General features: G+C 42.1%; 1 protein-coding gene across 2 annotated transcripts in view; it reads right to left on the reverse strand.

The window, feature by feature from the left end:
- Positions 1 to 359: 359 nt before the first annotated feature.
- ATL3 (atlastin GTPase 3) overlaps positions 360 to 25,312 on the reverse strand; it is a 52,978-nt gene continuing 28,025 nt past the window's right edge. For both annotated transcript variants that reach the window (XM_047690375.1, XM_047690374.1), the window contains exons 6-13: positions 23,174 to 23,230; positions 21,468 to 21,560; positions 20,205 to 20,343; positions 7,387 to 7,514; positions 6,709 to 6,765; positions 4,955 to 5,026; positions 4,135 to 4,566; positions 360 to 3,390 (exon numbers count right to left, since the gene is read on the reverse strand). In XM_047690375.1, the coding sequence (XP_047546331.1) occupies positions 3,304 to 3,390; positions 4,135 to 4,566; positions 4,955 to 5,026; positions 6,709 to 6,765; positions 7,387 to 7,514; positions 20,205 to 20,343; positions 21,468 to 21,560; positions 23,174 to 23,230 (1,065 nt within the window). In that variant the 3' untranslated portion in view covers positions 360 to 3,303. The remainder of the gene's footprint in view (positions 3,391 to 4,134; positions 4,567 to 4,954; positions 5,027 to 6,708; positions 6,766 to 7,386; positions 7,515 to 20,204; positions 20,344 to 21,467; positions 21,561 to 23,173; positions 23,231 to 25,312) is intronic.

The raw sequence follows: 25,312 nt of genomic DNA on the forward strand, positions 1-25,312 counted from the left end.
TGAGAGCCAAAACAGAACTACAACACGATGTAAGTAAGAAAAACTAACCCATCGCAGTAAATGGGCTCTTACAATGGGCTTCTTAATGTCATCTTAAAAAACCACTTACACAAACAGTTTGTACTTTCATGACTGAAGCTTGTCTTCATTATGCCCTATTCCTTGACTAAAATTTTTCCAGATCTAAATGTAAGCCAGGAAGATGTAGCCCACGCTGGCTTCCTTGGATGGCAGCCAACCTAAATCATCCTAAATTACATTTCAATATTTCTTTGGGGGAAAAAAAGTCCAATGAAGACTTCCATATAAACTACTTAAAGAAAGAAAACTCCAGGAAAAAATAAAAACTTTTTTTTTTAAATGACTTTTGCCTGGGTTTAGGTTAACCTACTTATCTGTAACTCATCCATAATACATAGGGACCCATCCAAACTCACCCTATCCAAGACACCACTTTTATAAGGCAGGTAAAAGACTGGCTATGGCCTGCTAACGGAACGCTCAGCCAGTAACGAGGCAGTTTGTCTGTTTATTTACCTAAAGCCTTTCATCTCATGTTAAGAGACAAGAGAAAGAATGGATACAGCAAAATGATATTCATAGGCAATTCTACCAAGTACGAAGACAGCATTAATAGGTAGCCCCCCGCGGAACAGATCTCTTGGTATATCGCTAAAACAGGGTATGGCTCCAAAGACACTGGGTCATCACACATGATCACTTCCCCCCACTGTATCTACAAACCAATCCAGAAAGATTTCTCATTAAAGAATTGAAATTTTGACTCTATTATTTTTACTATAAAAAGCTAATTGGATTTTTTAAAATTTTTTTTCCTGAAATGAATACTTCCTATAGACATTCTAAAAACCTCCTTTTATACGTTAATAGGACAATGCCCCATATAACTGCTGGAAACGTGCAAACCATAAATGCTTCTGTGAAAAGGCTGGTCCGGAGTGGCAGAGCTACACACACCAGGCAAACATTTGCACCGTGAACACCTAAGCAATGTCTCTGACCCACAAACTAAAGGCTGAGGGAAGTTAAGAGGTACAAGACATGCTTTTCAACCTGGTTATAAATCTCCCTGGACTGTTCAAAGCCAGCAATGAGAATGCATCTTTTATTGAAAAAGTTGATATAAAACTACCAATTTACTGTAAAAATAGAGAAAAGAAGCCAAAGAAAACTCATTAAGGATCTTCACTGAGAAAACTTGATCCAATGCTTTCCAGAGCCAGAATAAGTTAACCTATAAAGACAAAAATAATAAGGCTTCCCCAGGGAATTAACCAAATTATTTAAGATCGAAACAGAAATGGTGAATTTGAACAGTAACTAAATCCTAAGAAAGTCATACATTACCACATACTGGTTCGCTTTAAAAATTCTAATACTTTAGTATTAAAATACGTTTTAGACACATCATTTTCTCACCATTAAAAGCATCACTCTAGACAACATTTGAAATCTATAAATGTGCCTCTACAATGCATTAAAAGTGAAGTACCTCAACATCTGCAGGCCTTTAGCGAATATTATGAACCTTCAGAAAGATGTGAGGCCACCTGAAAATGCACAATTTCAAAGAGAAGTTTCTAATTCAACAGTCAACACTAAGCATCACTGATAGGCAAGTAAACGGTTTTTAGAACAAGCTGGAACTTTCTTAAAATTTAATGGCAATTGAATAAACTAGCAAGAACTTCAGGGCAAGATGGTATGTAGACATGAAAAAAATATAAAATGCTTGGAATTAATTCAGACCCATAAAAGTACTTCAGTGGTGAAGTGTTCAAAATAGTAAGAAGAAAATTCTTTGATAAAGAGATTACATGCTTCTTTCTTCTGCCTTCCATTCAGACTTCTTCACGTATGTAGAATCTACACTTGGGTTTCACCTTAGCCTTTCTGTCTCCCTCCCACAATAAAAATTATCTTAAGAATTAAGGCTCTCCTACCTGAATGTTTATGTAAATACTTACAGGCAAGTTTTATGGAGTTTAAAAACCCACAATTCACCATTATATTATAATCAAAGGAAAAGGCAACTCATAGATAAAATGTTCTTTATCACCCAGTCAAGGTAAATAAAAAGATTTCTTAGACACTTCTAGACCATGTCCAGATTTGGGTGTGACTTCAGTCCTCACTAAGCCAAAGCTATTTTAAAGCTACCAGACTAGTCAAGTGAGGTTAAAGAAAGGAAGATTCACTGAACAAAACTGACAATTTTAGTTTTATTATTAAAAAGATTAGTGGCCAGGAGAACACAAGTAAATGTTTTGGATTAAGACCTGATTTACTCCTAGGCCACATGAAACAGGACAACTGAAGGCAGTGATGTCTGGTAATGTCTTTCCTCTAGTCCTCAATAAAGTTCTGTTCTTATGTAGAACTCTTGAAACAAGACCTCTTAAATGACAACTGTGAGATATATAGAATACATATGTGTATATAAACCTGCAAACAGGGACTCTGACCAAGGCACAAGTTCAAGTGACTTATCAGAGGTCACACAGTTCATTTAAACTCAAGCTTTTTTGTTTAAAGTATCACACTTACTCTTTTCATTATGAGCCATTCTGGCTCTTCAAGGCATGTTTGCCTCTTTTCTAAAAAGAAGCTAGAGGAATGAAGGCAAAAATAAAATAAGAGTATGTTCCAACAAAACTGTCAGCCTGTCAGTAAAAGACCATAAATTTCAGTGTATGGTGGATTTAAATAGGTCGTGGTTTTTCCACACTCTCTGGCAAGCAGGATTCTTTAACATTATAAGATTTTAAAAGTGTAATGGCGTCATTTTCAGTCTTTTGTTCTGAAGCTTTTGCAAGTTTTGTAAACATTTTAAAATAGTAAGGTATAAAAGAACAGACCGGTTTCACCCCAAAACAGCATCTTTCATGAGGTTATTCTCGATTCCCTCCCTATTGTGTCCTCAAAAGCCTGGATACAATCTTAAAAGGCACTAAGTGGTACATACAGGATTTAAAACCACATTTGCAGCTTTTCCCTTTAGCTTTCTCCCCCATAAAGTGCACAAAGCAGAGAGTAATAAGAAAACAGACACAGGCGTGGATCTATATCAGCAAGGAAAAGAAACACTTCCAATAGCAATGGAAGTAGGTTTAAGAATTTGAAGCCACGGGAAAGGTCTGTCTATTAATTTATTACTGCTGAGTTTCAGCTCTTCCCAGGTGATCCCAGATCTGCGTTCCTCTGCACTTGGACCTGGCGTGGCAGAAACCCAGACATCAGGAAGGGCTGGCGGCGTTCTCGCTGGATCCCCTCGTCAAGTTGCTATTGAGCTTTTTTATCCACAGGGGGCCTCCCAACAACGGCATCCCTCATCGCGGCCTGAGTGGAATTCCCCATATGAGAAGTAGCCTGCAAGAGTCCATTGATTCAACATGTCAGTTAATAAGACAACCCAGCACCAAGAGAAAGACTTCGGAGGGAAACCTTCAGAAATCGCTGTCTACATCATGGGTTAGGTTCTCAGAAAATCAGGAAATGAAAATGCAGGTGTCGGGGGAGCCTGCGGCAGCAGAGACTTAGCTGAGCCTCTGCTCTGCTATCCTAGTTGGGTGGGAAGCATCTTGGCTCCTCCAAAGTTTCTGGCTTAACGGATCCGTTGGCAGTACTCAGAGAAAGAAATCAGGCTCAAGGATCTGTGCACCTGGTAAACACGTCAATGTCAACGGCCATTGGCTTTGTGAAAGATTTAAAGAGAAAGAGATGCCACCCATTAGCAGAACTCAAAACAGAGAAATTTCCCAAGCTCCTGATTTTCAGTGAAGCAAATTAACCTCGGAGGAGGGGAGAATCACACAGGAAATGTGTCTGAAGAGCATGTGGTTAGACGCTCCCCAAGAGCAGCACAGTCTGTCCAAGTCGGAACTTTCTCGCGTCAGAGGGCAGTTTTTAGGCATGGAAACAAACTATGAGGAATAAATATGGAAATTCTAAAGAAGGATGAGACAACGTAGTGCCTATCAAAAAACAAAAGCCGGCCAGGGGAAGTTTCTCATGCCTTCTTTCACTGTGAAGCTCTTCCAAGTGGCAACACTCTACGATAAAGGCACAAGCATCTGTGGCTGTCCCTGCAGCCCGGTCCGCGGCACCACTCACCTGCTCTAGTACGTACGCTGCGCCAGAATCAATTGCTCCTCCCAGCTCGCGATACTGACCAGAGTACCTGATATAGCCCCAAGTAAGAAGAGCTATTAACAGCAGCCCAACCACGCAGTTGAACAGCTGGGCCACAATCTCAAGACCAACAAAGCCAGTGAGGCCTGAGGCTATGTACAAAATCACGATGCCCGTGAAAAGCACTGCGGGGGTTCGGAAGGTGCTGAAGACATTCTTGCTGGCATTGTGTTTGCAGAAGTTCTCATAGAGCTCCTTGATCTCCTCCTCCAGCTCCTGCTGGTAACGAAAGCTAAAATCCTGCCCACCCATCTTCTTGGTCTTCCTAAAATGATCCAGAGCAAGCTGCTTGAATTCGCAGTGCTTCTCCTCTAGAATGTCTGGAGACAAATAAGGTTTCTCTCCCCCACAAACCTAAAAAGAATAAAGACATAACATGTTGAAGATCCCTTTGAAAACAAGTGCCCAATGAAACAAGTAAAAACACTGAAAAAGTCAGAACATTTTAAGATGTGAGAAATTAACTTTAAAATGATGACCAAGACCAGTAAAGTCTGGGTTCACTTCCTCTGAAAAGTACATGGAAATAAGCAGAGGGACATTAACTGCACCAGAAGAAAGCTTGCTTTCTTCTTGCTTAGCAATGGAAAGAACTAGAAGACCCCAATGACCAGGGGGACCTGAACACAGTTTTGTTGTCTCGTTGGCTTCAGATACAGTAAACAGGATCAGTTTGGGCTTCCGAAGTCAGGAACAGGCCCCGGTGATCGATATGTTAGAATGAGACACGTGCCCAACATACCTCCTCCATGTTGTTATAATAAATGTCTTTGGCGGACGCTGCGGCTGCTAAATTATTGGCTTCCGCGGTGGCCTTTTAAGAAAGGAAAAGCAGAAACTTGGAATCCCCTCTTTTAACGTTCTTCCACAAATAGTCAAGTGCCACTGTCCTCTCACCCTGTCCCATTCTTCCTTTTTTTTAGGATACTTCTGCCATTTTTTAGGTTTCTACATTTCCCAATTTATGAAATAAAATATTCCTTTTCTGCCAAAAAACATCCTTATACATAGAGTCTTTATCATCGATTAACCTCTAGAAATACCATTAAGAAATAGATGTGGGTTAAGAAATAGATGTGGGTCAAAAAAGAAGGGAAAAAAATTTATCTTTATGTGGACTCAAACTCTAGCTTTCTTTGTGAAAATATTTTGCTACTAAAGAAATAAACATGGGGTGCCGGGGTGGCTCAGTCAGTTAAGTGTCTGCCTTCGGCTCGAGTCATGATCCCAGGGTCCTGGGATGGAGCCCCACATCAGGCTCCTTGCTTAGCGGAAAGCCTGTTTCTCCCTCTCCCCCTCCCCCTGCTTGTGTTCCCTCTCTCGCTGTCTCTCTGTCAAAGAAATATATAAAATTTTGGGCGCCTGGGTGGCTCAGTGGGTTAAGCCGCTGCCTTCAGCTCAGGTCATGATCTCAGGGTCCTGGGATCGAGTCCCGCATCGGGCTCTCTGCTCGGCAGGGAGCCTGCTTCCCTCTCTCTCTCTCTCTCTCTCTGCCTGCCTCTCCGTCTACTTGTGATCTCTCTCTGTCAAATAAACAAATAAAATCTTTAAAAAAAAAAAAAAAGAAAGAAAGAAAGAAATTTTTTTTTTAAAGAAACATTTGACAGTAAACGGCCTTATGTTCTGCACATGAAAGTCAGAAATTGTGTTAACAAAATGACATCTTGAAAATAGCAAAATATTGTAATAAAAGTGGCTGAAAATAAAAAACCTGACCAGTAAGCAGTAAACAGGTATGCCAGGACGTGTTCTACTAAAGCAGACAACAGGTAACAGGACAATAATTTGTCTAAGATAACTGGGCCTGTTCTACCTGGGTATAATAAAACAGTGCTCTCCACAGTACATTTGGTGGGAAGACCAGACCCAGTGAGGGGCTGTTCTGCTTTAACTGTATCCCCATGAATATACACAAAAAACCCAGGGAGCAAGGATGCCTGGGTGGCAGTAAATTAAGCATCTGCCTTTGGTTCCGTTGTGATCCCAAAGTCCTGGGATCGAGCCCCATGTCAGGCTCCCTGCTCAGTGGGGAGCCTGCTTCCCCCCTCCCTCTGCCTCTCCCCTGCTTCTCTCCCTCCCTCTCTCTCTGTCAAATAAATAAAATCTTGTAATAAAAAACAAAACAGAAAAACCCAGGAACAGTCACCATGAAGAATGTGGTAAAAATTAACATACTTCAGCATAAACAGGCAAGGAGAGCAACAGTATTCCTTCTTAAGTCTTACTTATTTTAGAGAGACAGCACGTGCACAAGTGGCAGGGAGGGGCGGTAGAGGGAAAGGGAGACAGAATTCTCAAGTAGACCACCCCACTGAGCACACAGCTCTACACGGGGCTTAGTCCCAGGACCCTGAGATCATGACCTGAGCCCAAATCAGAGTTGGACGCCTAACTGCCTGAGCCATCCAGGCACCACACTCTCAAAGGACGTGGCTTCTGGCGTGTAGGTGAACAAGTATCAAACAGTATCATTGAGGACGTCAAAGAACTGCTTACCTGAAGCATAGATTTGGGATGAGGCAGATCTTCTCCTTGGTAAATTTTAATATATGCCTTAGAATATAAACATAGAAACGACTGTGAAAAATGTGATTCTGTCACATTTAATGATACTTTAATGTTTAGAAAGTGACCAAACTGCATTTTCCTAAAGACCTAGATCAACACCCAGGAATTAGCAAAAACACAACACACCTTTGAGTGCATGTTAGCATTTTTTAGTTAACTAAAACTGTTCTCAAGCAGCACGAGCCTAGCAAGACTATAGGAGTCCCACCAGATTCCCCATGCACACTGGCCTCACCACTACCTGTGGGCACAGTGACCGTCCGCCTTGAAGAAGCCATGTCACATCTAGGTGCCGTCTCCTCCTACTCACGGCAACTTCCTAACCACCTCCTGTCCACACCATCTTCCTTGAGGAACAATCTTCCTTTAGCCACAGTAATTACTCCTCTAAGAAAGTGCAAAGAACATCCATTTGGTTCTTAGACCGATACTGCCACCCAGTGGCCCACTCCTGGAAGGACACTGGAGGCTCTGAAAATGCCTCTCACCATCTCCCCCATGAGAAACTTGTCCCTAAGCTTTAAAATAGTAAAATTCAAGTTAGTTTATGACCTAGATCAGTTTTACCAAAAGTCAAATATTTTGATAATTAAAACCCATATTTACCTTAAAATACTCCAAGAGCCCCCGACAGGTGACTTTTGAGCCATTGATCTCCTTTTCCATTAAGTTAGCTGGGTTTAACACAAATGGGATCAAGACCTGTAACTGCTCTTTGAATTCACTGGCAATATCTGTTCACAAGACCACGAAGAAGAAAAAGTAAGCCAAACAGGTTTATTGGACCAAGCTGGGCAGAAAATGCAATCTTCAGTCTACCTATTTTAACATTTGCTAGTTGAAAGTGAGGGGAGGGAGGGGCGCCTAGCTGGCTCATTCAGTTAAGTGTCTGCCTTTGGTTCAGGCCATGATCCCAGAGTCCCGGGATGGAACCTGACATCTGGCTCCCTTCACAACGGAGAGTCCAATCCTCCCTCTGCCCCTCTCCCAGCTCATGTTCACTCTCTCTCACTGACAAATAAAAATCTTTAAAAAAAAAAAAAAAGGAAAGAAAGAAAGTGAGGGGAGGGAGTCCCAACCATGTCTGACACTTTCTGCCCATGACCACACTGCTGATGGACCTCTGTGTGAATGTACCTGTACCGTCTCCTTCCTTCCCTTCTCGAGATTAAGGGCTGCCTAGTCCACAACAGAACATGCAGAATATCCTTCCCCTGGTTTTCATTCCGGGGGATGTAGTCTACTCCCTAGCATTTCACGAAATCTCACTTTTTAAAGAATTTTACTAACACAGTCTTCAAAAAAATCAATTATCAACCCTTCTAGTCCTCTCCCTTTACCACACCTTCATGCTCCCCTTGGATCCATGAGAAATCACTATTCATCATCCACTTGCTTTTCTGTTGTTCATTTTTACGCTAAAAGAAGCAGAAGCACCTATTCCTCATGGCATTTTTTTTAAAGATTTTACTTATTTGACAGAGATCACAAGTAGGCAGAAAGGCAGGCAGAGAGAGAGAGAGAGGGAAGCAGGCTCCCCGCTGAGCAGAGAGCCCGATGTGGGGCTCAATCCCAGGACCGCAGGATCATGACCTGAGCCAAAGGCAGAGGCTTTAACCCACTGTGCCACCCAGGCGGCCATCATGGCATTTATTTTCTATTATTTCCTCAAGATCTTCTGGGCCATCCTGAAAGAAAAAAGCTACTATCTCAGGAAAGAGGACAGCTCCTTTGCAACTTCTATAAAACACCCACTGAGGGTTCAGGAGAGCCATTAATGAGAGCTCCTTCCTCAAAGTGAGAACAAGCTGGTCCCTCTCTGAAGACATAAGGGAATCAAAACACAAGGAATCTTCTTAGGTTCCCAACTAATTCAAACATCAGCTGAAAAGAAAGTAACCCTAATACATAAAACTGAGAAGTCTGACTTCAAATTTTATTCATTCAACAGTCTTCCAGAACCTTTTCGCGGCAGACATTATTCTAAGAGTTGGGTGCAGAGCAGTGAATAAAACAAAGTGGCTTCTAAATTTTTCCAATTACAAATTAAGACTCTCTGTAGAAAAATCTTCAGGTTACTTTTATTTCCTTAGGTTCTTTCCTTGGAATATATGGTCCTCTAAAAGCAATTACTAGATAATACAATGACAATGTACACTCCTGGAAGACATTCAAAATGAATTTAAAAAATCAATAAAGCCAGATAATGATGATTAACATTTGAAGTATACCCCTTCCTTTCCATGGTGCCTATATATTGCTGTCGTTTTTGTGAAAGACTACCAATTTATACCTCTCCCACCAACGTATAAGAAGGTTGTTTATAACTCTCAACACACTAAAGATTTTTTTTTTTTTTTTTTTTTTTTTTTTGAGCAATCCCTATACCCAATGTGGGACTCAAACTCATAACCCCGAGATCAAGTGTCAGGCTCTACTGACTGAGCCGGCCAAGAGTTGCAACACATTAGAGTTTTCTTGTTTTTAAAATCGTTACTGACTTGGGCCTTCTGCTTGACAGTACTCCGGACTGGAGAATCTGAGGAGGCCTTCTCCCTGACAAGACCCTGCATACAATCTGTTCCGCTGCGTTGCTGGACCTGGACGTGCAGGGGGCAGCAAGGAGCTGAGGAGGTTGCAGGAGGGAACGGGACCAGAGCGGCGCACTAAGTTCATGTGATGCTGCAGCTTATCTGAGGCCGGTCCCTGCGACCGGGCTGGGGGGGGGGGGGGGGGGGGCTAAACTTTGGGCAAAATTAACTCCTAAATTAAGCTGAAACCCGAAAGGGGTCTGGAATTGTCCAGGTCAGTAAGCCTCTAGCTCCCTGAAGAGGCACTTATTGCTCTGCAGGAAAAATCAGGAGCAAGTTAAAGATGTCCACTATTGTTGCTTCTATACAACATTGCACTAGGATCCTCATCTTCCTACAGGTCCACAACAAACTTTAAAAATATAAAATGTGATGTGGAGGGGTGCCTGGGTGGCTCAGTGGGTTAAGCCGCTGCCTTCGGCTCAGGTCATGATCTCAGGGTCCTGGGATCGAGCCCCGCAACGGGCTCTCTGCTCAGCAGGGAGCCTGCTTCCTCCTCTCTCTCTGCCTGCCTCTCTGCCTGCTTGTGATCTTTCTCTGTCAAATAAATAAATAAAATCTTTAAAAAAAAAAAAAAGTGATGTGGAAAAAAAAAGCAAAAACTCCATTCTTCATTAAGTGTCATAGACAGTACCTACTATCTACACATATAAATTACTAGAAATAATGGGAGTTTAGCAAGTTGCACAAATGAAAAGCATTGGCTCTTTATAAAAGATTTTATTTATTTATTTATTTATTTGGACAGAGAGAGAGCACAAGTAGGCAGAGCAGCAGGCTGAGGGAGAGAGAGGGAAGCAGACTCCCTGCTGAGCAGGGAACCCGATGAGGGACTCAATCCCAGGACCCTGGGATCATGACCTGAGCCAAAGGCAGATGATGCTTAAGCAACTGAGCCACCCAGGCGCCCCAATGAAAAGCATTTTTTAAAAACCTAACAAATTATAAATAATGGGAAGACAGAGTATTCAATAAATGATGTCGAAGTATTGGTATCTGACAGAAAAATAGAAAATGGACCTCTACTTCATACATACACAAAAATTAGTTCCCAGTGGATTAAACACAAATATGAAAGACAATGCCTGAAAGAGAGAGAGACAGCAAGGTGTGTGTGCAGGTGTGCATGTGTGGAGAAAGGAAAGGATTTTCTAAAACAAGACTTAAAAAGCACTACAGGGGTGCCCGGGTGGCTCAGTCGTTAAGCGTCTGCCTTCGGCTCTGGTAGTGGTCACAGGTTCCTGGGATCGAGCCCCACATCAAGCTCCCTGCTCAGCCGGAGGCCTGCTTCTCCCTCCCCACTGCCCCTGCTTGTGTTCCCTCTCCAGCTGTCTCTATCTGTCAGGAAGATAAATAAAATCTTAAGAAAAAAAATAAGAAAAAAGGAAAAAGCACTACATAAGATCAAAGGTGAATGAATTCAACCACATTAAAACTAAGGCACCATTAAAAAAAAAAAGACAAGACAAAATGGGAAAAGATATGTGCAACATATAACTAACAAAGTTTCATATCTTACAGTACACACACAGGGTCTATACATTGCTGAGAAAGACAAATCCAATTTAAAACTGAACAAGCATGAACAGGAACTGCAGAGGAAAGGAAGCATGAATGTAAATAAATACATGAAAAGATATTCAATCCCATTAGTAACCAGAGAAATGCAATTCAAGACCACAATGACATACTGTTTTATATCACTAATTTGGCAAAAGCTAGGTATCTGGTAACACTAAAGATTGCCTAAGAGACGGGTCAACAGGAATCTCTACATACACTGAGGAAGGCAGCGTAACAGGAGCCACCACTCTGGAACACACTCTTGACATTAGCCAGTAAAGGTGAAAATATACTAACTCTACCTTCCAGGAATCCTGCTTTTAAAGCACATACACTTGGGGGACCCCTATACATGCACATATACTAAAATGTCTGTGGCACTATTCATAATAGCAAGAAACTAGAAAAGCTCATGTTTCCATTGAGAATAAACTGTGCTATATTCGCAGAAGGCACAATTATACTACAATGAAAGTGAATGAACTAAAACTACATGCAGTAACACAGATAATATCAGAAATAAAACACTCAGGGGCACCTGGCTGGTTTAGTCCTTTGAGTGTCCGACTCCGATTTCGGCTCAAGTCACAGTCTCAGGGTAGTGGGATCGAGCCCCAAGTCAGGTTCCGCGCAAAGGGTAGAATCTGCTTGAGACTCTCTCTCTCCCTCTCCCTCGGCCCCTCCTCTCACTCTAAACTAAATAAATAAAATTTTTAAAGATTTTATTTATTTATTTATTTGAGAGAGAGCATGAGACATAGAGAGAGAAAGCATGAGTAGGGGGAGGAGGGCAGAGAGAGAAGCAGATTCCCCACTGAAGCAGGGAGCGAGCCCAACATGAAACCGGATCCCAGGTCCCTGGGATCACGATCGACCCGAAGGCAGATGCTTAACCGACTGAGCCAACTAGACACCCTAAAAGTTTTTAATTTAAAAAAAAAAAAAAGAGAGGGACGCCTGGGTGGCTCAGTTGGTTAAGCAGCTGCCTTCGGCTCAGGTCATGATCCCAGCGTCCTGGGATCGAGTCCCACATCGGGCTCCTTGCTCATCGGGGAGCCTGCTTCTCCCTCTGCCTCTGCCTGCCATTCTGTCTGCCCGTGCTTGCTCTCTCTCCCTCTCTCTCTCTGACAAATAAATAAATAAAATCTTAAAAAAAAAAAAAGAGAGATAAAACACTCAATGAAGGGGCGCCTGGGTGGCTCAGTGGGTTAAAGCCTCTGCCTTTGGCTCAGGTCATGATCCCAGAGTCCTGGGATCGAGCCCTACATCGGGCTCTCTGCTCGGCGGGGAGCCTGCTTCCTCCTATCTCTCTGCCTGCCTCTCTGCCTACTTGTGATTTCTGTCTGTCAAATAAATAAATAAATAATCTTAAAAAAAAAAAAAACACTCAATGAAAATACAAGTTAACCATATACTATTTTTTATTAAGATTCAAAAATTAGGGACGCCTGGGTGGCTCAGTTGGTTGGACGACTGCCTTCGGCTCAGGTCATGATCCTGGAGTCCCGGGATCGAGTCCCGCATCGGGCTCCCGGCTCCGCGGGGAGTCCGCTTCTCTCTCTGACCTTCTCCTCGCTCATGCTCTCTCTCACTGTCTCTCTCTCAAATAAATAAATAAAATCTTTAAAAAAAAAAAAGATTCAAAAATTAAAGAAACTTAGCAACAGACTACATGCTTCAAACACAAATAATGATTTTTTTAAAAATTCAAGGGCAAAATAAGCCAAATTGAGAATAGTGGTAATTTCTGCAGGGAGACAGGGAGATGGGATAGGGAAGTAGCACACAGGAATAGGAAAACAGCAGCACACTGGGAATGCTGACTGGCAAACCACAGCCCTGGAGCCAAATACAGCCTGCTCAGTGTAACTTTCAATACAGTTTTCTGAAAACACACCAGGTCTTCACATATGCATTGTCTATGCATTGTTATAAAAGCAAAGACAAGTAATTGGCCCACAAAACTTAAAATATTTACTATCTAGTCCATTACAGAAAAAATTTGCCAATTTTGATGTTCATTATATGAGGTTTTGTATCTTATATATGTAAGTTCTATGTATCCTTTCACATATGTAGTACTTTTTTGCACTTTTAGATACCTAATAGTACATTTTTTTTTTAAGATTTTATTTATTTATTTGTTAGAAAGAGAGAGAGAGAGAGGGAGCGAGCATGAGCACAGGCAGACAGAGTGGTAGGCAGAGGCAGAGGGAGAAGCAGGCTCCCCGCTGAGCAAGGAGCCCGATGTGGGACTCGATCCCAGGATGCTGGGATCATGACCTGAGCCGAAGGCAGCCGTTTAACCAACTGAGCCACCCAGGTGTCCCAACCTAATAGTACATTTTAAAATTTAATGGTAGCTCTTTATTTTAATTTGCTTTCATTTCTTTTTTTTTTTTTTTAAAGATTTTATTTATTTATTTGACAGAGATCACAAGTAGGCAGAGAGGCAGGCAGAGAGAGAGAGAAAGAGAGAAAGCAGGCTCCCTGCTGAGCAGAGAGCCCGACGCGGGGCTCGATCCCAGGACCCTGAGATCATGACCTGAGCCGAAGGCAGAGGCTTTAACCCCCTGAGCCACCCAGGCACCCCAATTTTAATTTGCTTTCATTTCTATTGCTGCTAGTTAGACCAAACTTTCTACCATATTGTTCATCAACTGATTTCCTCTTCCCCTACCAGGTGATACAGATTATATTAGAATATAGTCAGTCTTCACAAAATAAACAAATATGCTATCTTCTATCCTTATGTATACTATAATCACTGAAATATTTTCTCCAATTTGTTTGCCTTTTTTAAAAATATGCATATTAGGTATTCAAACCAATACCATTTTTCCTTGACAATTTCTTTTATTCTTCCTAAGTTTAAAGAGTCCTTCCCCAATTCCAGAGGTCTAATAAAATTAAATTTTCCATGCTTTAATTTTTACAATTTAATTTTGTAATCTACATAGACTTTACTTATGCCTCATAAATTAAAATCTGCATGACATTTCTCTCTAAATAGTAACATGTACTTCTCATCTCTACCAATTCCCATCCCATCTTAAATAACTGATCAATTATAAGAGCTCATGACATTAAGAAAATTTTTGGGGTTTTTTAATCTGTCCCACCTAAGTAAATGAGAGTACCAACGTTCCATCAAAATACTCTTAATTCCACAGTCTCCTCAGGATGGCGCCAAAGTACAGCCTTTACCGATTTTAAAAAGGGATTAATCCCCATATTACACATCGATTAGTGGCTTAATACATGATAATGGGGACATTTCAATGGGGGTGGGGGGATGAGTTGGACTATTCAGTAAATATTTCTGGGACAAATGAGTAGCCACTCAGAAAGTAAGATGCATCTAAACTGGATCATAAATTATAACAAAAATAAAACTAAAAAATCTCAAGGAAAAAAGTGGGACAAATTCTTTATAACGTGGAGTGAAAAACCGTAAAATAGTGTACAGACTATGCTAGTCTGTGTAGATTCATATTTGCTTGCACATACTGAAGAAACTCTGGAAGCCTGGAAAAGGAAGAGACTTTTCACTGAAAACTTTATAATTCTTTTAGGGATTTTAAACATGTCAATGTATTACCTGTTCCAAAAAAAAACAAAAACAAAAACCACCCTTTTTTTAATGGTTTCAACTTTTATCATACTAAAAGACTAAGAATTTCAAAAACATTTCACTCAAGAAACTAGCACAATCTAGCACCAGACTGTTCCTATATTTTACCCAGATTTAATAGACCCTCAGCTATTAATGCTTCTACAAAGCCTGTACCAAAACACTGGTTTTAGACTCAGAACAGACAAGAACTACCCCCTGACAGACGATCTCAAAATCTCATGGTGTCAAAGAAGATCGTGCCCTACAAACCCTTCTGTTTAATTTCTAAGTAAACAACTCAGTGGCTACTGCATTAGGTCTCTCTGCTCTAGAAAACACAAAGATGACAGCTTTCTTTATGATGACGACAGAGTCATCTGTGTCTGTTGAAAGGGTCTCAAAACTGAGCTAATCTAGCTAACAGGAAGCAGCAGATGAGCAGCGATTAAACCAAAACTAGGACTGTGTTCGGTGAGTTGTTCCCCTCTGAACAAACGGTCATTCTTTGGGAGGAAAAAAAAAAAAATACAGCAAAATAAAGTCACTAAAATAATCCCTCAAGTACTTAAGAGAACATTTGCGGAAAATGTAACTCTTACTAAATGTAAAGTTCTATAGCAAGGACATTAAGGTCCTTCTGTGGATTAGCCCTAACTGCTCTCAAGCAAATGATGTCTTTTCCAGGTTATACAGAATGGGGCTTGCAGGATCTCAACCGAGTCATCATACAAGTATATACTTGAAAAAAGACAACACGTAGGCATTTTCTTTAACTCTGAAAACTACATCGGCTCCAGTGACAGGTCCCCCACAGTAAAGTTTATGTGGTTCTTAATCAAGCACTTGCCAAATACTCCAAGCCACTGTGCCCCATTTATGCTTCACTCAAAACCCTTCAAACCTTGTTAAAAAGGTTCCCTAAAATTACAAAATATCCATCTGCAAAGCCCCTAAAAAGTACACAAACCTTTGCAGAGCTAATAAGAATTCTTTATAAACAATCCTCCTAATGACTACAGTTCCTGAAACAGACACACAAGGCAGACTATAAATACATATATTTTTTAAAAAAGATCTTATTTATTTGACTGAGAGAGTGCGTGAGGACACAAGCAGGGGGACCAGCAGGCAGAGGGAGAGGGAGAAGGAGGAGAAGCAGGCTCCCCTCTAAGCAACAGCCCGACACGGGGCTTGATCCCAGGACCCCAGAATCATGACCTGAGGTGAAGGCAGACACTTAACCAACTGAGCCACACAGGTGCCCCTAAATATTTTTAAAGTAAAGCAAAAAAGGAAATTTTTATTTTTCAAATCTTTTCTTTTAAAAACATAATTATAAATGTACATTTTTAAATGAATACAATCATACAACATATGCTATTATGCAATCTTTTCACATGTAATATGTCATAGGGGCACCTGGGTGGCTCAGTGGGTTAAGCCTCTGCCTTCGGCTCAGGTCATGATCCCAAGGTCCTGGGATCGAGCCCCTCATCAGGCTCTCTGCTCAGCGGGGAGCCTGCTTCCTCCTCTTTCTCTGCCTGCCTCTCTGCCTACTTGTGATCTCTGTCTGTCAAATAAATAAATAAAATCTTTAAAAAAAATAATATGTCGTAGACATCTGTGTAAACACAGACAGATAGAGTCATCTATACCTTAATCTTTTAAAGGACTTTGAATAGGGGCACCTGGGTTAAGCATCGGACTCTTGATTTTGGCTCAGGTCATAATCTCAGGGTCATGAGATGGAACCCCACGTCAGGCTCTACAATGAGTGTGGATCCTGCTTAAGATTCTCTATCCCCCCTTCCTCCTTGCTCTCTTAAAAAAAAAAAAAAAAAAAGACTTTAAATGACTTTTAAAATAAACTTTGAAAAGTGCAAATGTATCATAACTTAACCAGTTCCTCAAGAACACCCATTTGTTTCTAATTATTCCCTATTATAATAATGTACAGTGATATATGCCCTTGTCCATGTATTTTTATCTACTTATTTGGATAGTTCCTTAAGATACTTTCCTAAAAGTGTAATACCAGATCAAAGGATGTAAACATTTTAAGTTTTGAGACTGACCCATAAAGACTATGAATTTGTACAAATACATTTGCACTTTCTCAATTACTGTGATGTTAGCTGTATTTTCATGAGCACATACTGACCATCTGTACTTCTTCCTCTGGACTTGCCTTTTCATGTAAGAGTAAGATTTTAACGTATCCATAAATGTGTTTTAAAGTTCAATGATAAATGAGGGAAACAAACAGTACATAATTACGACACTAACAACTACTCGTACAGAATTTGCTCTCTATTTTATAAATATAATAGGAAAATCAGTACACTGAATATTTAGTGATAAGCTGTACATATTTAAATACATACAGGGTTGAAGAGTATCCCCCAAAATGCATGTCATCCTGGAATCTCAGGACATGACCTTGCAAATTTACAGATGTAACGAGTCGAGATCATACTGGATTGGGGGCAGCCTAAATCCAAACAGTGGTGTCCTTATAAGAGGAGAGAACACACAGAGACACAGAAAGGCGGTGGCCATATGACAGAGACCAGAGTGATACACACAGCTCCAAGCCAAAGGACGCCAAGGCCCACCAGCAAACCCAAAAGCTAGGTGAAAAGCTGGGAGCAGATTCTCCCTCAGAGCCCCCAGAAGGAATCACTATGGACGCCCTGATTTCCGATTTCCGGTCTCCTAAACCTGTTAGGCAGAAAATTTCTGCTGTTCTCAGCCGCCCAGTTTGTGGTACTTTGTTGGCAGTCCTAGGAAACAGATACAAATGCACACCCAACAGTGATACAAAACTTCAAAAGTCGGGGTTTGAAAATGTTAAAAAGCTCTTCCTATCTCCTGGGATAACATGAAAGAGAATTTTTTTTTTTTTTTAAGATTTTATTTATTGACAGAGATCACAAGCAGGCAGAGAAGCAGGCCGAGAGGGGGAGGAAGCAGACTCCCCGCTGAGCAGAGAGCCCGATGCGGGGCTCAATCCCAGGACCCTGAGGTCGTGACCTGAGCCGAAGGCAGAGGCTTTAATCCACTGAGCCACCCAAGTGACCCTAAAAGTGAAGTTTAAATTTTTTTTTAAAGATTTTTATTTATTTATATGACAGACAGAGATCACAAGTAGGTAAAGGGGCAGGCAGAGAGAGAACGGGAAGCAGGCACCCCGCTGAGCAGAGAGCCCGATGCAGGGCTCAATCCCAGGACCCTGAGATCGTGACCTGAGCTGAAGGCAGAGGCTTTAACCCACTGAGCCACCCAGTGCCCCTAAAAGTGAATTTTAAAACAATGTTTTGAAACATTAAAATGTTTGAAAATATGGAGAAATGCCTTTGTGTATATTTCTACCCGATGACCTGAGAGCACGCTGAGGCTCAACTGCATGAGGGAGTCACTAAAGCCGCCCCCCACCCCAGCAGCCTCATTTAGGAACGCCCCAGACACCTCCCCTCCCAGTGATGAACAAACCTGACGTTAGGTTTGGTAAAGGTATGTCTAATGGTCTAATAAGAGTGTTAAAAGCCAGGCGCCTGGGTGGCTCAGTGGGTTAAGCTGCTGCCTTCGGCTCAGGTCATGATCTCGGGGTCCTGGGATTGAGTCCCACATCGGGCTCTCTGCTCGGCAAGGAGCCTGCTTCCCTCTCTCTCTCTCTCTCTCTCTCTCTGCCTGCCTCTCCGTCTACTTGTGATCTCTCTCTGTCAAATAAATAAATAAAATCTTTTTAAAAAAAAAAAAAAAGAGTGTTAAAAGCCTAAGGGAACACATCACCTACATGCTCAACTTTCTCTAGACTCCACTCAGAAAAGTCACTTGCAACTGCTTTTGAGGTAAAAGGTTCTAGCCCCAGTATTGCCTGAGCAGACTTCTCTCTAAAGCTAGACCCCAAATTCAGATTTCTGAATTGCCATCTAACAGGCTCTAGAAGTCTCCTGCTCAGGAAAGCTGCCAACCCCATAAAAACACCACACAGTGACAAACAGAAGGCAAAAACTAAGTCTCTCAAACTCCGTTTCTTCTGCACTATGAAGACCAGCTGGAATGTAAATCTTAAACCGAACAAGCACGTTAATGTTCTTGGATCAAATCAGTCAAATAAGTCGAAAATGATGTAGTTTATGTTTATTATGAGACTATGAAAAACTCCCACTTCAAAAGCCAAGTTCTCCTGGAAACTAAACATTATATACCTTTAAATTATTTCCCCAAAGTAACAGAAAAACTTCTATTTTAGCCCAATATAACTTTGGGGCAAAAAGAATCTAGATGTGGGATGCCTGGGTGGCTCAGTGGGTTAAAGCCTCTGCCTTCAGCTCGGGTTGTGATCCCAGGGTCCTGGGATCGAGCCCCGCATGGGGCTCTCTGCTCAGTGGGGAGCCTGCTTCCCCCTCTCTCTGCCTGCCTCTCTGCCTACTTGTGATCTCTGTCAAATAAATAAATAAAATCTTAAAAAAAAAAATTAGATGTGCATCTCTACCCCGCCCCTCCGCCCCCACTTACTATTGGAGTGCTCTTAGCAAGTTCCTTAACTGTCCTAAGCCAGTTTCTCCATCTGTGAGATAAAGGAGACCGTATCAGCTGATGGAATCACTGGGAGCATGAAGAAGGACAGTAAACTAGCCCAGCACTGCTGCTGTGGTCTCAATGTTTGTGTCCCCACCAAATTTGTATGTGGAGATCCTAACCCCTACAGGGGATGGTACTGGCAGGTGGGGCAGGTATGAGCAGTGATTAGGCCATAGGGCAGAACCCTTGTGAACGGCACTAGCATGTTTATAAGAGACTCCACAGAGTTCCATAGCCCTTCCACGCATGAGGGTACAACCAGAAGTCTGAGAACAGGAAGACAGCCCTCTCCTGACCGTGCTGGCACCCTGACCTTGGACTTTCAGCCTCCAGAGCCATGAGAAATAAATGTCTGTTGTTGGTAAGCCACCCAGTGTAAGGCATGTTAGAGCGGCCCAAAGAGAAGCGGTAGGAGATACAGCAGAGCCTTGAGAAATGGCAGCTACTTCTACTGCTACTTTCCTGGTGCCGGAGAAGCTCAGGTAAGTTCGTAAACAAAGGGGCTAGTTTAACACACGTAAACTGAAGGCTGGGCATTACATGACTCAAGGCCTTAATGAACAAGGAACAAAAATAAGAGAATAGAATCCAAGAGTCCCGACTCTAATTTCTCTAAGCTGCTACCTAGTCACCACTTCCTGACATGCACATATGACCCAGCACCAGGCTCTGCACGAATCACAAAGATGAAAACATGCAGCCATGCCAAGCATCGCATTACCTTCCTTTTGGACACTTAATTATACTTGATAAGTATCAGGTGACCGATGTTTAGTGTTCCTTTCTTTAGTGCTTTTGTCTCTCGTAAGCCAGTAATTACAACAGGCCTCTTACACAGATCATTAATGAATTTGACCACCACCATGTCAGATGGAAAAGTTAAGGTGAACTCTAATGGTCACACCAAGGCAGAAGCAGAAACTGAAGCGGACTCTTAGTACCATTCTCTCTAAGTTAACATGCTGTCCCTCTGCAGCACTCGCTGGATCCATGCCTGACAATCTCTGGTCACTACTTAATTCCAAAAATTGAATCACAGGTCTAAAGTAACATAATTTGTAACACACCTTTCAATTTCCCATCAAAGTCAGGGCTTGTGGCCACCTGGAGTCCAGGGTGTGGTAGGAGAAAACAGGTGACGTTGGAGAAGCACGAGTGAATGTGATTTCGGACGTTCTGAATTTCCTCATGTTGATGTTCCTTTACCTGCCAATGAAGACCAACAACTTACAAAAGACCATTTGTTTTTCTTCACTAGGAACCACTAGTATAGGACAAAGGAAAGATTTCCCAACTGAGATGGATCATAGCAGCCTATGTTTTGTCAGGTAAGAAAACTCAGAACCCTAGAAGCAATAAATGCATACATTTGATTAACCACAGTTTGGCTCCCACAGCAACCAAAGAACAGGGACTGAAGAGTTTCTTAATAAACAGTATTGCACAACACTTCCGAAGAACGAGAGATGGTTTGTGGGCATGAAGGAGGATCTAACTAGTTAGTAGGAATTGACAAGGGACTCCTGTATTTTAATTTTGGAGAGCAAGCTAAGCCTGTTTATATCTACCCCAAAACAGAATTTTGAAGAACAACAGGACAAAAGTTCTGAATATGACATTCTTTTTTTTTTTTAAAGATTTTATTTATTTATTTGACAGAGATCACAAGTAGGCAGAGAGGCAGGCAGAGAGAGAGGAGGAAGCAGGCCCCCTGCTTCCCCGATGTGGGGCTCGATCCCAGGACCCTGAGATCATGACCTGAGCCGAAGGCAGAGGCTTTAACCCACTGAGCCACCCAGGCGCCCCTGAATATGACATTCTAAAGGCACATATAGAACCTGGTGCAAAATGTGAAACAGAAACCACGATCAAAGCTTGGGCCAGAGTCCAGAGTCCTTCAAAATTCCTTCAAAGCCAGAGTCCTTGCCTGTAATCCCTGTGTGCTCCATACCCAGGTTCTTCACTCCTACGTGAATACCATTATGCACCAATATTCGTAAATATTTAACACACTTAACAGAATTTTCCATATTCTGCTTTAAATACTACAGCTAGGGGCGCCTGGGTGGCTCAGTGGGTTAAAGCCGCTGCCTTCGGCTCGGGTCATGATCTCGGAGTCCTGGGATCGAGCCCCGATTCAGGCTCTCTGCTCTCTCGGGGAGCCTGCTTCCTCCTCTCTCTCTGCCTGCCTCTCTGCCTGCTTGTGATCTCTCTGTCAAATAAAAATAAATAAATAAATAAATAAATAAATACTACAGCTAGAGGCAAATGAGAAAGTTACCACTACTTTCTTTATAGGTAATTCCTCAGAAGATTATATTTCTACTTACCTGTAGACGTTTATCCAAAAAGGACATCCCTCCCTCTAGTCCGTAGCTGTATTCGTAAGGGAAACTCCAGTCTCGAACCAAAAACATCAGCGTCTATTTAGGAAAAAGAACAGAACAGATTATTAGGTTGTCTACATTCATTTTCAATATGACTGAAATACTTCTTTGCATAGAGCCAGCTTTTTCAAAGGGGGCAAGAAATTGTGAAGGATTTATTTCTTCTGTAATGTCTCAGAAACCTTATAAACACTAAAAGGACATGTATAAGTCAAGTGTGAGGTGAATATATCCTATTGGCTGTTTTTTTCCCATCGGTTGACAAAAGCAGAAGGAAGAGATTGAGGAGAAGATATTCAATTCAGGACTCTGCTCTACAGGCAAGCATGAGGAATGTAGTAAAGGACAAGAAAACAACACAGTACCAGCTAATCATGAAATCAGATCTACTTTTAACATTAGAAAGAAAACTAAATAATAAATAATAGTACTAAAAATAAATAAATAAATAATAGTACTTAAAGCCCCCCAAATCTCATTGAGGTCACTGTGCATTCTCATCCTTGTGAAGCAACTGGCTAAAGCAGGGGCCAGAAAACCTTTTTTTTTTTTTTTTTTTTTAAAGATTTTATTTATTTATTTGACAGAGAGAGATCACAAGCAGGCAGAGAGGCAGGCAGAGAGAGAGGAGGAAGCAGGCTCCCTGCTGAGCAGAGAGCCCGATGTGGGGCTCGAACCCAGGACCTGGGATCATGACCGGAGCCGAAGGCAGCGGCTTAACCCACTGAGCCACCCAGGCGCCCCCAGAAAACCTTTTCATAAAGGACCTAAGAGTAAATATCTTAAACTGCTGTAACAAACAGCAGCTATGGAGGACCCCTGGGTGGCCCAGTCTGTTAAGCGTCTGCCTTCAGCTCAAGTCACGATCTCAGGGTCCTGGGATCGAATCCCACATCAGGCTCCCTGTTCAGTTGGGAAATCCACTTCTCCCTCCGCCCCTGCTTGCACATGCTCTCTGTCTCTCAAATTAAGTAAATAAAATCTTTAAAAAAAAAAAGAAAGAAAGAAAAGAATAGCAGGAGCTATAGACAAATGAGTGTAACTATGTTCCAATAAAATTTTATCTGCAACTGAAAAGTCAGTGTCTACAGCTAATTTATACATGTCATGAAATAGTACTTTCTTTTTTTTTTTTTAAGATATTATTTATTTGAGGGAGCGAGAAAGCTTGAGCAGCAGGGAGGCAGAGGGAGAGGGAGAAGCAGGTTCCCTGCTGAGCAGGAAGCCAGATGCAGGACTTGATCCCAGAACCCTGGGAGGATCATGACCAGAGCTGAAGGACACCCAGGTGGCCCAATAGTATTACTTTTTAATTTCAACCATTTAAAAATTTAAAAACTATTCTTAACTCATAGGTCACATAAAAACAGACAGCTAGCCTGATATGGCCTGTGGGCTACAGTTTGCTGATCTCTGAACTAAAACAAAGACATGAGGGGCACCTGGGTGGTTCAGTCAGTTAAGCATTCAACTCTTGGTTTTGGCTCAGGTCATGAGATCAAGCCCAATGTGGGGCTCAGAGTCTGCTTGAGATTCTCTCTCCCCCTCTACCCTCCCCCAACTCGCAGGCACACCCTCTAAAATAAATAAATCTTAAAAAAAATAAAATAAAACAAAGACATGAATTACATTTACAGTTAGCATTCTACCTGGAAGGGTTTTTGGAAAATTTCATCCATTGCCAGACGACCGTATTCTGTGAAGAGCTTTAAAAAAGAAGAGTTAATGGTTTGTTAGGCAAATTATTTAAAGTATTTCTATGGCTATTATTTAGCGAAGATTCCATTTAACAGACTCAATACTACTATGAGACCAAAGTTCTACAGTTTCAAAAGGCTGGAGAGCCATGAACCTTAAGATAATCTGTTATTCTTCTGTCTCACATTCCATGTCCCAATTCATTAGCAAACCCAGAATCCAACCACTCACAGCTCCCAGGTGCCTTGGAATATTACAACAGCTTCCTAACCGGTCTCCCTGCCTCAGTCCTTGCTCCATCCCCAGACTATCCCCAGGACAGCAGCCACAATGGCTCTGTTATACGGTCAGTTAAATCACATCATGCCTCTGCTTAAAACCCTCCAACCTCACAGTAGAAAAGCCAGTCCCTTCCAGTGAGATCTGGCTTCCCTGGCCCTCCTCACTCTTCCTCAGATACGCTGTGCACACTGCTGCCTTAGAGCCTTTGTTCCAACTCCTCCTTCTGCTGTAAGGTTCTCCCCAGATAACTGCACAATCCACTTCTTCACCTTTTGCCGTCTTCACTCAAATGGCTCCTTCTTACAGAAGCCTTCCCGACCATCCGTCTCAAAGATTACAAGTTTCCCCACAATTCTTCTTCTTTTTTTTTCTTTTTTTTTTTTTTAAGATTTTATTTATTTGATAGAGAGAGGTCACAAGTGGGGAGACAGAGATGGGACGCAGGCTCCCTGCTGAGCAGAGAGCCCGATGCGGGCCTCGATCCCAGGACCCTGAGACCATGACCCGAGCTGAAGGCAGAGGCCCAAACCACTGAGCCACCCAGGCGCCCTCCCCACAATTCTTACTCCACATCTCTTTTAAATATCTTTCCTTAACCCATCTCACTATCTAACATACTATATCTTTACTTATTTTGATTAGTTTCTGTCCTCACTACTAGAATTTGTGCTCCAGGAAGGCAAGATGTTGGTCTGTTCCCTGCACTACTGCATCTCTGGCAGCGGGAAGAGCACCGGGCCCAGAGCATGGACGCCAGGCAATGGACCAAATGACCACATTCCCTAAGGTCAGGGCTTACACAGACATTCATCTCTATGTCCTCATGAAGCCTCTCACTAAAAATATAGCAAAATGAAGTTCAAAAGTTATACACTCACAGGACAAAGGGGATGAGAAATGATATGGCAACAAAGAAGAGTTGTCATAAACACTCTGGAAGGAAAACGGACAAATGAAAACTATCTCAGGTTTTGGCTTTCTCTGCCTTATCTGTGACAGACAGGCCAACAAGAAACAAGCAGATTCTCTCAGCAGAATCCCCGACAGGCTCAGAAATTAGAAGCGCCAGCCACCATGAAGGAGGGGGTGAGGGAGCAGGGCTAACAACTAAAGAAACATTAAAAGTCTTCAGAGAGAGGACCTATACTCCCAGATCCTGCTCCCTCCCTGTGCTCCAAATCCTCTTCCTGCCCCCACAGAAGATGGGAAGTGTGCTGTCTGGAGGGGATAAACCAGAAAGAATTTACACTTTGATACCAAACTGATACTTTGATACCAGCCAAAAGGAGTAAGGTAAGTACCCTACTTTACTGGAAATGGGCACTTAGGTCAAGGTTTATATACCAAACAGTGAGACTCAGCCTCCCAACCTGTCGGAGCCACACCAAGCTTCTACCCACCCAGGCAGGAGTTTCAAGAATTCTCTGGGGGAAATAACAGCCCCGGAACATGTTGCAAACAGACATTCAGGGGTTGCAACAAAATACAGTCACCTCACTGTGATCTGAAGCTGTCACAAGGTCGACCCTCTTGCCAAAGGTCCCAGTCAGATTTTTAACAGTTCACTCTTAAATACACATGGCCAAGGACACCAGACCTTTGAGAAAAGCTACTAGCAAGAAAGACGAAAACCTGTGTCCTTCAATTCCAGAATATCATCTTATATTATTCCTTTTATAATTTCTTTCCCTCCATTTTCTCTGTTATGTTTTACTAAAACATCTCTCATTATTAACAGACACAACCTCTCCCGAACTGGTGCTCCAATTTCCCTTGTCTGCTGTGCCCTCCCATTCTCCCTCTCCTCC

Source organism: Lutra lutra, chromosome 10 (assembly GCF_902655055.1).
Source record: "Lutra lutra chromosome 10, mLutLut1.2, whole genome shotgun sequence".
Taxonomy (NCBI): Eukaryota; Metazoa; Chordata; class Mammalia; order Carnivora; family Mustelidae; genus Lutra; species Lutra lutra.